The sequence below is a fragment of the Amblyraja radiata genome, chromosome 6 (genome assembly GCF_010909765.2).
Source record: "Amblyraja radiata isolate CabotCenter1 chromosome 6, sAmbRad1.1.pri, whole genome shotgun sequence".
Lineage (NCBI taxonomy): Eukaryota > Metazoa > Chordata > Chondrichthyes > Rajiformes > Rajidae > Amblyraja > Amblyraja radiata.
The window spans coordinates 84,688,248-84,701,432 of record NC_045961.1 but is presented as its reverse complement, the minus strand read 5'-3'; the positions used below and the strand labels follow the sequence as shown (position 1 = coordinate 84,701,432).

Sequence of the window (13,185 nt, the reverse complement as noted above, 5' to 3'; positions counted from 1 at the left end):
TTCCAACCCGAAATGTCACCCATCCTTTTTCTCCAAAGATGCTGCCTGACCTGCTGTGTTACTCTAGCACTTTGTGTCTACCTTCAGTATGAACCAGCATCTGTAGTTCCTGCCTGCACTTGAGAGTTAACGTTTATTTGTATCTGGAAATTTAAATGTAATATGTTCCTATTATGCACATTTCCTGTTGACTAGACATGGTTTTAAACCACCTATAAACAACTGTATATGGACCTGCAATTAAAACTATTATTTTTAAACTGGGTTCTTTGTAATTTCCTGTTACTCATCATAGAGGGAGATTGCAAGAAGTATATTTTTCTGATAAATCCATTGCAAAGTAGATGAATATTTGAGTTATTATAATTTCATTGATTCATTCTGGGTTGGTCATTATCACCTGAGCTCTCTGGAACCAGGTTCCCCCAAAGACTTTTCACTTTAATCCTATAAACATTCAATACAAAAATTAAAAAGAAAGGATTTACAAGTGAAAGGCTTCCAACAGCAGACAGAAGAAGGAAGACAGAGTTTCTGCAATCAATCTCGAAAGTTGTTCACAGTTCCCAACAGCACTGGTGGTAAGTTTAACCAGTGGAGCTATCACTTCCGCCCCTACAAATCTGCAAACAGCTCAATGCTATTTTAGAACACTATTGAAACAGCCACAAGCAAAAGAGGAACACATTTCCTTTACGCTCTGGAACTTGTTCAATCTGACATTTACAATTTGCTGGCTTCTTAAGGTAAGAATATGTCGAAAATATTGTTACATTGATAAATCCTATGTTTAAACTTAACCTTAACATCTTGGAGAACAGAAAATGGCACGTAGCAAAGTCAGTGATTTTAACAATGGATCTTCCGAGTTAGGCTGAGGACCTCAAGACTTAAGGTTAATCTTGAATTACAGGATGATATTGTTGTTGTACAATAAAGTCCTGATTTTAATCAAACTTTCAAGTTTTACACAATGCAGATATCTTGCTCACCTTTGAGTCAAAAAACCCTGGGTATAAGTCCAACTTTAAACACCACAATCCAGGCAATATTCCAACACAGCACAGAAGGAATAGGGGCACTGTTGGACATGCCATCGTTTCAGATGAGATGTTAAAACAAGGCACCATCTACTCCCAGATGGACACAAAAGGTTCCAAGGCACTATTTTGAAATGTAGGATGCAAGGGGGAGACCCGAGTGATTCTTTTGGAAGTTTATTGTGTGCAAATTAACACCCATAGTTTCTCCATTACAACAGTAACACCAGTTTAAAAGCATTTAAGCAGCTGTAACGTTCAGCTGGACATCTGAAAAGGAATACAGGGTGCGTTGAAAGTAATGTAAATATCTTTAGTCTTTCTTTGCAGATATACCAATTTGTACAAACCATCTCGGTAGAACTGTTAAATGTGCAGGCTGGTCTCTGCTCTCAACTTTCATTTTAACAATTGCTCCAGTGACTTCAATCTCACTTAAAGTCAACATATGCACAAGGGTTTGATTAGCGTACCGAGTCGTATGATCCTATGACAAACAATGCATCACTCAGATTCGATTTAACCATAAAACATTTACAGAATTAGAATTGGATATTAACTATTAAAGAAAAATCCTCTATAGCCAAGCTAACACAATTGCTACAAAGTAGCAAACTAGAAGTCAGTGAGTTTGCAAACTCATTGAATAAATGCAAGCAAAGCTGCAGAGAATTCAAAACTCTAGCTAAGCCTATCTTGTTTACTTATGATCGTGTTTCCCATTCATACAAACATGACATTTTATTTGCACGAGGAAACAATATCCTCTGATCCAGCTGATTAGGACCAGATTTATGATCATATCTACATGTTTTTGCCTTCTTCTATTCATTCGTGTTCATCTAAAGCTAAATGTAAAATTTGCCGAATCGGCATAGTAAACTTGATTGCGAAATCTGCAGGGATTATTTCAGCAGTGCTGACTTTTTGTTGGAAAATTTTGCAAACAGTCACACCATTAGAATTTGTTGATATGCGATTTGAAGCCTAGAATGGAAACAAACTGAAGCTCCCGTCCATGTGTTCACGCATACGTGACCGCATACAGAACTTTAAATCAGGCTGAATTTTCACATCTCTGTCCACAGTACAAGTCTCATCTGTGAAAAGAATCACATGCAGTGAAACCACAAACTCCCAAGCTGGAATGGAGAGGGTGAAATAATTATCCTGTTATCCTGTCAATTACACCTGGATGACCGCTTTGCAGTAAGTAATGATTCATTTTTGATTACGATTTCACGACAGTGCCAATCCCTCACTTTATAGGAGAGGTCCTGCAATTTGGTGGAGAATTAGCCCACTGCTGATTGGAGACTTCTACAGTTTTGGTCAGAACAACAGTTCTATTATTGTAGACACTTTCAAAATGGAGTCTGTAAATTGATCCTATTTGCTACAAGATATGCACCAAGACCATGCTGCATTACATACCATTTACAAAATGGACTGCAGCATCTCGTCGGGGCTTATTCAACAGTATCTCACAAACCCACAACATTGAGTACTTGGTAGGACAAACGCAAGTTACATACCATACCCTCTTTAAAATGTACTGCTGTGCCTTCACTGCCACTGTTTAGAAATCTGGAACTACCAAACACAAGCAAAAATATTCTGGGAGCATATCACCACACACAGATATCAAGAGCTCAAGAAGGCAGCTCACCATTACCACCTCAAAGGCAAATAGGGATGATTAATAACTGCTGGAATGACCAGATTCAGGAACAGCTTTTTCCCTGTTGACTATTGAACAATGCTACCATAACCCAGGATGAAATCTCAATCTTCCAACCTACCTCATTGTGAACTCTGGACTTTTTCTCTGTAACTGCAATGCTATAAAGCTGTAAAACTCAATTCTGTACTCTGGTATTTTTCTCTTTGCACTACCTGTTGCACGTGTATAGCTTATTGTAATATATATAGTATGATTTGATTTGACTGGATAGCATGTAAACAAAAGCTTATCAATGTACTTCAGTACATATGACAAAAATATACCATATCAATACCAATGCCAGTCAATGAACTTTTGAAAAAAAAAAAAAATCACAAAGCCTCTTTATGAAAAGTTAATTTTATTGTTCAAATATTTTTGATGCAGGTTTATGAAAATCTTCAAACAGGATTTTAAAAATGCAATCACAAAACAGCAGCATGTTTGAGCATCAGCCTCTCGAGTTCAGAATTGGTGCAATTACCTTCTACGTTATCATTTTCACAATTGGACTGGTTGTAAATGCCACTGCAATTTGGGTCTTCAGCTGCACCACTAAGAAAGGCACATCTGTGAACATATACATGACAAATGTCGCTCTGTTGGACCTCATGTTTATAATGCTGCTGCCTTTCCACCTGATTTATTATGGGAAGAATTACTGGCCCTTTGGTGATATCTTCTGCCGCATCAATGCCACCGTCACTATATTTTACCCGAGCATTGCTCTGTGGCTTTTGGCTTTCATCAGCGTTGATCGCTACACGGCAGTGGTGCAACCCAAACACAGCAAGGAACTTCGTAACACTGGCAAAGCTATTGCCAGCTGTGTAGGAATCTGGGTAATGACAATTGTGTCTGTTCTTCCCTTCATGTTTTCCAAGAACGACCCAGACAGGGCTTCTAATTTTACAACCTGTTTCAAAATGCTCGACATCATTCACTTGAAGGAAGTCAACAGTCTGAACTTCATCCGAGTGATATTGTTTTTTCTTCTGCCTCTCTTCATTATGATAGGATGCTACTGCATTATCATCAACAGCCTTATAAAAGGAAAAACTTCCAAACTGAAGCCAAAAACGAAGGAAAAATCTATTAAAATAATCGTGACCCTCATCGTTCAGGTGCTTCTCTGTTTTGTTCCATATCACATATGTTCCATTTTCTTACTATTACAATCTGGACGTAGTAATTTCAACGCCTGGGCTGCCTTTACAACCTTCTTGATGAACCTCAGCACATGTCTCGACATGATCCTGTACTACATAGTGTCAAAGCACTTTCAGGCCAGAGTCATCAGCGTCATCTACTATAGGAACTACCTGAGGAGTGTACGAAGGAAAAGCTTCAGACATGGGAGTTTCCATTCACTGAGCAACGTCAACATTAGCAACATGTAAATTATGAAATAAGGACCAAGTAATTGAGTTTTATCTTGTTTCAGTTCCTCCGAGTACTTTACAAACTGAAAGTACCTTTGAAGAAAGAGGCCTTTCATTTTGTGTGTAAATGCAGTAAATGAAATGTCATTGCACCAGAATGGTCAGTTGATTTGTTTATAATGTTGCTAATGGAAGGATGAATGATGATCAGAAAACCATGCGAATATAATTCTATGATGAAACTGCTCTAAAATTGATTCTTAATAAATGCTTATCCTTGAATATTTAGTAATGAAATCACACCTCTTTGTAATTTAACAACTTTGTCATTCCTATTACTAGATCATCACATCAAAAGATGTAGAAGCCGAATATATGAAAGGATTTTGGGTATGTAGTGTAAACTGTCCAAAGTAGTAATAGATGTGGGTACAATTACGATGTTTAGAAAACATTTGGACAGATATGCTATTAGGAAAGATTTAGAGAGATGTGGGTCAAATTCACACGGAGAATGGTGAATCTCTGGAATTCTCTGCCACAGAAGGTAGTTGAGGCCAGTTCATTGGCTATATTTAAGAGGGAGTTAGATGTGGCCCTTGTGGCAAAAGGTATCAGGGGGTATGGAGAGAAGGCAGGTACAGGATACTGAGTTGGATGATCAGCCATGATCATATTGAATGGCGGTGCAGGCTCGAAGGACCGAATGGTCTACTCCTGCACCTATTTTCTATGTTTCTATGTTTCAAATGTAGGCAAATGGAATTAATTCAGATAGACAGCTTGGTCAGCATGGATAGTAGGGCCAAAGTGCCTGATTCCATTCTGTATAACTATAACTATTCTGTACTGTTCCCATCTTAACCACATAACCATATAACAATTACAGCACGGAAACAGGCCATCTCGACCCTTCTAGTCCGTGCCGAACACATAATCTCCCCTAGTCCCATATACCTGCGCTCAGACCATAACCCTCCATTCATTTCCCATCCATATAACTATCCAATTTATTTTTAAATGATAAAAACAAACCTGCCTCCACCACCTTCACTGGAAGCTCATTCCACACAGCTACCACTCTCTGAGTAAAGAAGTTCCCCCTCATGTTACCCCTAAACTTCAGTCCCTTAATTCTCAAGTCATGTCCCCATGTTTGAATCTTCCCTACTCTCAGTGGGAAAAGCTTTTCCACGTCAACTCTGTCTATCCCTCTCATCATTTTAAAAACCTCTATCAAGTCCCCCCTTAACCTTCTGCGCTCCAAAGAATAAAGCCCTAACTTGTTCAACCTTTCTCTGTAACTTAGTTGCTGAAACCCAGGCAACATTCTAGTAAATCTCCTCTGTACTCTCTCTATTTTGTTGACATCCTTCCTATAATTATTTTTATCTTGAGTAAATAGGATATATGTCTTGTTAGAGTAAGGCATTGTATAGAATCTAGGATTCTCCACCACAAATATTCAATTATTAAGTACATTCTGGACCGAGATCCATAGACTTTTAGACACTGGGAAAATTGGAGAGCACAGGAATGTGGACTAAATACAGCATCAGCCATAATCTTATTGAACAGCACAGCAAACTCAATTGGCCATTTGACTTCCAATAATGTTTAACTTTGAAACAACAATGTAAAGAAAACAGCAATTTAAACCAATTGACAAGTTCTAGGGATAATTAATTTACTAACACCACATGAACTGGTTTTCCCCATTATTCTGCTCATAACAACCTCCATCAGATGGATAGTCAATCTGAAACATTAATTTTGTTTCACTTTCCTTAGATGTTCTCTGACCTACTGATTGGCAGCACTTTCTATTTGTTAAACACGAGTCCCCTTTCAAATATTCAAGGTTGACTTCCGAGTGCCGAGTTACCACTAATAAATAGATTCAAGCATTTTTCCTGCTTACATCAGGTTAACTGATCAATAGCTCTCAGTTTTCTCTCCTTTTTTCTGATATAGCGGGTTTACATTTGTACCATTTAATGTGTGCACACGGTTTGAGAATCTATGGAAAGATGACAAACATCCATCCACTATCCCAACATCCACCTCTCTCAAAACCTTGGTCTACGGGTTATCAGGTTTTGTAGCTAAATGGATTTTCAGTCCCACTGTTTTTTTTCCAATACTTTTTTCAATTTCTCATTCACTCAGGATCTGGTGTTCTCCAGATTAGGAAACCACGATAACTTTTTTCTAATCTTCTGCTTTAACATATCTTTACAAGTTTTTTTACAGTCTGTTTTTATGTTTCACACAAGATAATTCTTGTATTCTGCTTTCCTTGCCATGTCAATATTTTGGTTCTCTTCTGCCGAATTCTGAAATGTTCCAAAGCCTCAGGCTTATTGTTTTTTTAAAACAATGCTGTGTGTAAGGCATTTCCTTTGATCCAATATATTTTTAACTTCTCTTGCAAACAAACCACTGCTAGGCAGTTTCCTATTGGGCTTTGCAGTACATTTGTTGTAAATTGTACAATACAATACAATACAATACAATTTATTGTCATTTGAGCCTCAGTGAGGCTCAAACGAAATTCCGTTTCCACAGCCATACAAACAAAGACAATTCCTAGACATACACACAATTTAATTCACACAAACATCCATCACAGTGAACCTACTGTGATGGAAGGCAAAGTCTTTTCTCTCCCCTGTTCTCCATGTCTCTCCCGATATCCAAGCCCCAGGCGGGCGATGATAAGTCCCACGGCCATTTTAGGCCGTGCCGGGCGATTTACGGCCCCGCACCCGGTCCAAATGTCACAAAGTTGGAGCCCCCGGCGGGCGCTGGAATGTCCCACGGCCATGAAGCCGTGCTGGGCGATGTACGACCCCGCTCCGGGTCGTTCCAACCCCGCGACACGGGCTGGAGAAGTCGCGTTGCGGGAGCTCCGGGAAGCGGTCTCTCTCTCCACCCGGACCCGCGAGCTCCCGATGTCCCAGTCCACCGGACCTGCGGCTGCGTTGCTGGAGCCTCCGAGCCCCAGGAGTCGAGTCGCAGCAGCGAGTCACCACCGCTCCCCACGCACCGAGGCCGGCCAGCCCCACGATGGTGAGTAGTCCGCAGCTCCGCATTCTCCCGAGCCCCCGGGTCGTTCAGGCTGGAGGCCGCTCCACGGTGCTAGGCCCCAACGACAACGGAGACCCGACAGGGAAAAGGTCGGGTCTCCCGGACAGGGAAGAGATTTTAAACAGTTTCCCCCTACCCCGCCCCCCACATATACACATTTAAAACCAATATTAAAAAAACACCAACACTACATTTAACTAGACAAAAAATTAAAAAAAGACAGACAGGCTGTAGGGGCCGCTGCAACGGGTGAGTCGCGCCGCTAAGAATGTGTATTCATTCTTTAAATAGCCATTGCATGCTCACTACCAGACAAATTAGCAATATGATCATTCTTTCCGAAAGGCCCTTAATTACCAAATTATTAAATTAAACAATGCTGCTTCTCAGCTCTAGCAACCCAACTTTGATCCTGATTTCTAATGCTGTCAGTGTGGAGTTTGCACGTACTCCCTCCGATTCTTTGTTTCCACTAGATGCTCCAGTGTCTTCCCACATCCCAAAGATTTTAAGGTTTGTAGCTTAGTGGAATTTTTCTAAGTACAAATCAGTTGCCTCATTTACTGCATTATAGTGATTAGACTTTATTGACATTGACGTTATGAAAAAAATGCTTACAATACAAGACATCCTTTTTTTCACATCTTATAAAAAACATAACATCCCCAAAAATGCAATACTTCCTCATACTTTTAGTCAATAGATAATATATAATAGATAAAAGTCGAAAGGTTCATTTGTCTAGAACAAAATAAAACAAGAAATGAATATTAACTTACAAACCAGACGGCAAGATGATCACAGACATGTCAAGTGTATATTGCAGGGCTTCCACTAGCAGCAAGTCCGTAAATGCAGACAGCACCCAGGAACCCAGAAGGAAGGACTATAGAAAATAAATAACTTTCCATGTAACCAAACCCTATTTAAGGTTGTTTAAGTTTAATACATATAATTAATTACAGAATTACAGCCTCTAATGTGTTAGCCTATCCTCTTCCAAACTCATTATCTACGAATCTATGGGGCGGCACAGTCATGCAGTTAGTAAAGCCACTGCTTCCCAGCTCCAGTTACCCAGGTTCACTCTTGAAGGTGGGGCTGTGTGTGAGAAGTTTGCATGCTCCCTCTGTAACTACATGGTTTTCCTCCAGTTACTCTGCTTTTTTCCCACATGCCAAAGACATAATAACTGCCCACTGTCAATTGCCCCTATTGAGCAGGATCTTCTTCTTCTTGCATATGGCGTACACAGCCTAAAGTTGTAGGACAACTTATTATGCAGGTGAGCGATGAAATCCTGGGGGATGAGTGGTGATGTGCAAAGAATAAAATGAAATTAGCGTAGGCTGGGTGTTTAATAGATGGCTGATGGTCAGTGCCATACTATGTGATTCTATGGTTCTACTTCAACAAGTTACGAGTTCTTCAAAGAACGTCCCAAACATACATAAGGTGGCAGTTGCAAGGGAACTATTCCCTGCGAGCTTTTTTTTCTGGAATTAGAAAGGTCAGGCTCGAAGTCAGTCATAGAGCATGGAAGATTGTCTGACTAGCAGAAGGCAAAGAGTGGGATTAAAGAGAGCCTTTTCTGGTTGGTTGAACATCATCTATCTATTCCCTCCAGAGATGCTGCCTGACCCGCTGAGTTACTCTGGCACTGTGTTTGGCTCAATATGCATTTTCAGTTATACTGTAGATACAAATATAACAGTGTAAAATTAAATATACTAAACATTTTTGGCTGCCATAACTTATTTCTAAATTTCTAAAATTGTAGATAAGAAGGCAACTACAGAATATCTTCATATACCACATAGGCAGTTCCTCTCATCTCGGGTGTATTTCCAAACTCTGATCTGTCTGAATTGTCCATACCTCCCAAATATATAATTGAAACATAGAAATTAGGTGCAGGGGTAGGCCATTCGGCCCTTCGAGCCTGCACCGCCATTCAATATGATCACGGCTGATCATCCAACTCAGTATCCTGTACCTGCCTTCTCTCCATACCCCCTGATCCCTTTAGCCACAAGGGCCACATCTAACTCCCTCTTAAATATAGCCAATGAACTGGCCTCAACTACCTTCTGTGGCAGAGAATTCCAGAGATTCACCACTCTCTGTGTGAAAAATGTTTTTCTCATCTCGGTCCTAAAAGATTTCCCCCTTATCCTTAAACTGTGACCCCTTGTTCTGGACTTCCCCAACATCGGGAACAATCTTCCTGCATCTAGCCTGTCCAACCCCTTAAGAATTTTGTAAGTTTCTATAAGATCCCCCCTCAGTCTTCTAAATTCTAGCGAGTACAAGCCGAGTCTATCCAGTCTTTCTTCATATGAAAGTCCTGACATCCCAGGAATCAGTCTGGTGAACCTTCTCTGTACTCCCTCTATGGCAAGAATGCCTTTTCTCAGATTACATCTCATCTCATACATCACACTAGATGTTCCACTGGCCCATAACTCTGACTGGCCTGATCTTTGTATTTTCAGCATTTTTTCACACATTTTATTCAATATGTAGTTCTTAACACTGTTGAAAGAGGTGTGAGAAATTAAAACCTAAATATTTGGCACTTACTATTTTAAAGAAGTTAATACGGAGACATGGGTACAACAGTAAAAGAAGCTAACACTTAAGCTCAGACATATTTTTAGCTTCCACATGTATTATCCATCCTTACACGTTGATAAATATTTAACGGTGAGCCACTTCCTTGAGCCACTGCAGTCTGTGTGGTGAAGGTATTCTCATTGTTGCTCGGGACAGTGTGTTTGGATTTGGATCCTGACAGAATGAAGGAATGGTTTTACATTTAAAGTCATGATGATGTTAAACTTGGGGGGAAACAATCTTGCAGGAGATACTTTCACTTTCTCAATCTAGGCTGGCATTAAAAAGTAGCACAGAGAAGGTGCCACACTGTGAGAGGTGAATCTATTGATGAGATATTAAATTGGTGACTTGTTTTCTTTCTCAAGTACATGCAAAGATATCATACTTCAATGAGAAGCAGTGGAGAAATAAGCTTGGAGAAACAAGGAACTGCAGATAATGAATCTTGAGTAAAACACTAAGTGCTGGCGTATCGGAGTGTGTCAGGCAGCATCTGTGGTGGGTTTAAGAAGGAACTGCAGATGCTGGAAAATCGAAGGTACACAAAAAAGCTGGAGAAACTGAGTTTCTGAGTTTGCACCCGCTGAGTTTCTCCAGCTTTTTTGAGCATCTGTGGTGGGGATGGATAGGTGCAGTTTCAGGTCAGGACAGCTCTCCAATCTGAAGAAGAGTCTTTAGTCAGAACATCATCTATCCATTCCCTCCAGGGATGCTGCCTGGCCTGCTGTGTTACTCCAGCACTGTGTTTGGCTCAATAAGCTTTTTCAGTTGATACTGTAGATAAAAATATAATAGGTATAAAATGAAACATACCGCATATTTCCGGCTACCATATCTTCTTTCAAAAATTCTAAAATTGTAGATAAGAAGGCAACTACAGAATACGTCCTTGAGGTCGAGGTAAACGATCCGAGCAGCAATCAATCTCCATATCTGAAAGAGATCATAAATCAGAGATTGAAAATTACATTTCAAGGATATTTCATGTAAAAGCAATCACTCCACAAAAGCCCCTGCAGAGAAGGGGAAACAGGGAGGAAAATGAAGAGAAAGGGACAGAACAGGAGGGATGCAGGAAAGAGGAAGGATTAAAAAGGAAGGAGTTAGAGGGAAGAAGAAATGGATGCTAGGACAAAAGAGAAGGAAAGGCTGGGAAGAATGGGAAGGCTGATGGAGGGAGAGGAGAGTACCAGAGGGAAGGGATGAAATCATAATTCGCAATGCTCCAGCCATCGTATGCATGGTTTGACAAGACCAGCTGGTCTATTACTACCTGCCAAATGTCCAACTTTATCTTGTTTTATAATTTGTTCATCCAGATCAAATTAATTTCTTTTTCACCTGTTAATATTTTCTGAATTTTATCGTCAATGTATAATTTTCTCATCATTGTATTTTTTGTTTTTTTAATTACATTTTTTGTGTAAACTATTATAATTGTCTCAAGTCAAGTTTATTGTCATATATGCACAAAAACCGTGAGATGCAGACGAATGAAAATCACAGACTCAGTCAGCATACAAAAATATGTTATACTTTAATTAAACAGAAATTTAACAATAATTTCTGGAAAAACAGTGAAAAGGATAAGTCTGAGCAAAACACAAGACATTAGTGCAAAAATGCAATTAGAAGGGAAAAAAAGCCAGTCCATGGCAGTGCAAGAGATATTCCACAGTGTTCCATTGCCCTGGTATGGGTAGGTCCATGAACCTAATAGTTGTCGGAAAGTATTTGTTGCTGAACCTGATGGTGTGTGGCTTCCGGCTTCAGGACAGACAACCATAAGCGATGCTCTTGGTAAAAAATAAGTGCTCTTAATTTCAGGTATCCCCCCATCAAGATGCAGCATTCTCTGTGAAAATGCTCTCTACATTTCAATAGATTTGCAGCTTCCAATCCCATTGTTGACCCCCCCAGAAACAGAATGCTGTCCTCTTCAGAAATTGAACGTAGACACAAATGAAATCCGCTCAAGCACCACATCTTTTGTCCATGGCCTTAAATTGGAATGGAGGCATTTCTACATAAAGTGTTCACTACATGTACCTCTACCATATAACCATATAACAATTACAGCACGGAAACAGGCCATCTCGACCCTTCTAGTCCGTGCCGAACACGTATTCTCCCCTAGTCCCATATACCTGCGCTCAGACCATAACCCTCCATTCCTTTCCCGTCCATATAACTATCCAATTTATTTTTAAATGATAAAAATGAACCTGCCTCCACCACCTTCACTGGAAGCTCATTCCACACAGCCACCACTCTCTGAGTAAAGATGTTCCCCCTCATGTTACCCCTAAACTTCTGTCCCTTAATTCTCAAGTCATGTCCCCTTGTTTGAATCTTCCCTACTCTCAGTGGGAAAAGCTTATCCACGTCAACTCTGTCTATCCCTCTCATCATTTTAAAGACCTCTATCAAGTCCCCCCATAACCTTCTGCGCTCCAAAGAATAAAGCCCTAACTTGTTCAACCTTTCTCTGTGACTTAGTTGCTGAAAGCCAGGCAACATTCTAGTAAATCTCCTCTGTACTCTCTCTATTTTGTTGACATCCTTCCTATAATTAGGCGACCAAAATTGTACACCATACTCCAGAATTGGCCTCACCAATGCCTTGTACAATTTTAACATTACATCCCAACTTCTATACTCAATGCTCTGATTTATAAAGGACAGCACACCAAAAGCTTTCTTTACCACCCTATCTACATGAGATTCCACTTTCAGGGAACTGTGCACAGTTATTCCAAGATCCCTCTGTTCACCTGCATTCTTCAATTCCCTACCATTTACCTTGTACGTCCTATTTTGATTTGTCCTGCCAAGATGTAGCACCTCACACTTATCAGGATTAAACTCCATCTGCCATCTTTCAGCCCACTCTTCCAACTGGCATAAATCTCTCTGTAGACTTTGAAAATCTACTTCATTATCCACAACCCCACCTATCTTAGTATCATCTGCATAGTTACTAATCCAATTTACCACACCATCATCCAGATCATTGATGTACATGACAAACAACAGTGGACCCAACACAGATCCCTGTGGCACCCCACTAGACACTGGCCTCCAACCTGACAAACAACCATCCACCATTACTCTCTGGCATCTCCCATTCAGCCACTGTTGAATCCATCTTGCTACTCCACCATTAATACCCAACCATTGAACCTTCTTAACCAACCTTCCGTGAGGAACCTTGTCAAAGGCCTTACTGAAGTCCATATATACAACATCCACTGCTTTACCCTCATCAATTTCCCGAGTAACCTCTTCAAAAAATTCAAGAAGATTAGTCAAACATGATCTTCCAGGCACA

The 13,185-nt window shown here is 40.2% G+C and overlaps 2 protein-coding genes across 3 annotated transcripts in view; one reads left to right on the top strand and one right to left on the bottom strand.

Moving 5' to 3' along the window:
- ubac2 (UBA domain containing 2) overlaps nt 1-13,185 on the bottom strand; it is a 202,054-nt gene that overhangs the window by 166,270 nt on the left and 22,599 nt on the right. Inside the window, exons 3-4 of the mRNA XM_033023082.1 lie at nt 10,668-10,787; nt 8,015-8,121 (exon numbers count right to left, since the gene is read on the bottom strand). Coding sequence (XP_032878973.1) covers nt 8,015-8,121; nt 10,668-10,787 — 227 coding nt within the window. The remainder of the gene's footprint in view (nt 1-8,014; nt 8,122-10,667; nt 10,788-13,185) is intronic.
- Nucleotides 653-4,677, top strand: gpr18 (G protein-coupled receptor 18). Of its 2 annotated transcripts, XM_033023083.1 has the most exons (3): nt 653-746; nt 2,129-2,249; nt 3,151-4,677. In XM_033023083.1, exon 3 carries the CDS (start codon nt 3,183-3,185, stop codon nt 4,161-4,163), a length of 981 nt encoding a protein of 326 aa, XP_032878974.1. In that variant the 5' UTR covers nt 653-746; nt 2,129-2,249; nt 3,151-3,182; the 3' UTR covers nt 4,164-4,677. The 2 variants fall into 2 exon arrangements, with proteins under 2 accessions (XP_032878974.1, XP_032878975.1); XM_033023084.1 differs by lacking the exon at nt 653-746 and having other exon boundaries at nt 2,013-2,249.

What these genes read in the sequence shown, in the direction of transcription:
- gpr18 (XM_033023083.1), top strand. Translation starts at nt 3,183, where the DNA reads ATGCAATCACAAAACAGCAGCATGTTTGAGCATCAGCCTCTCGAGTTC.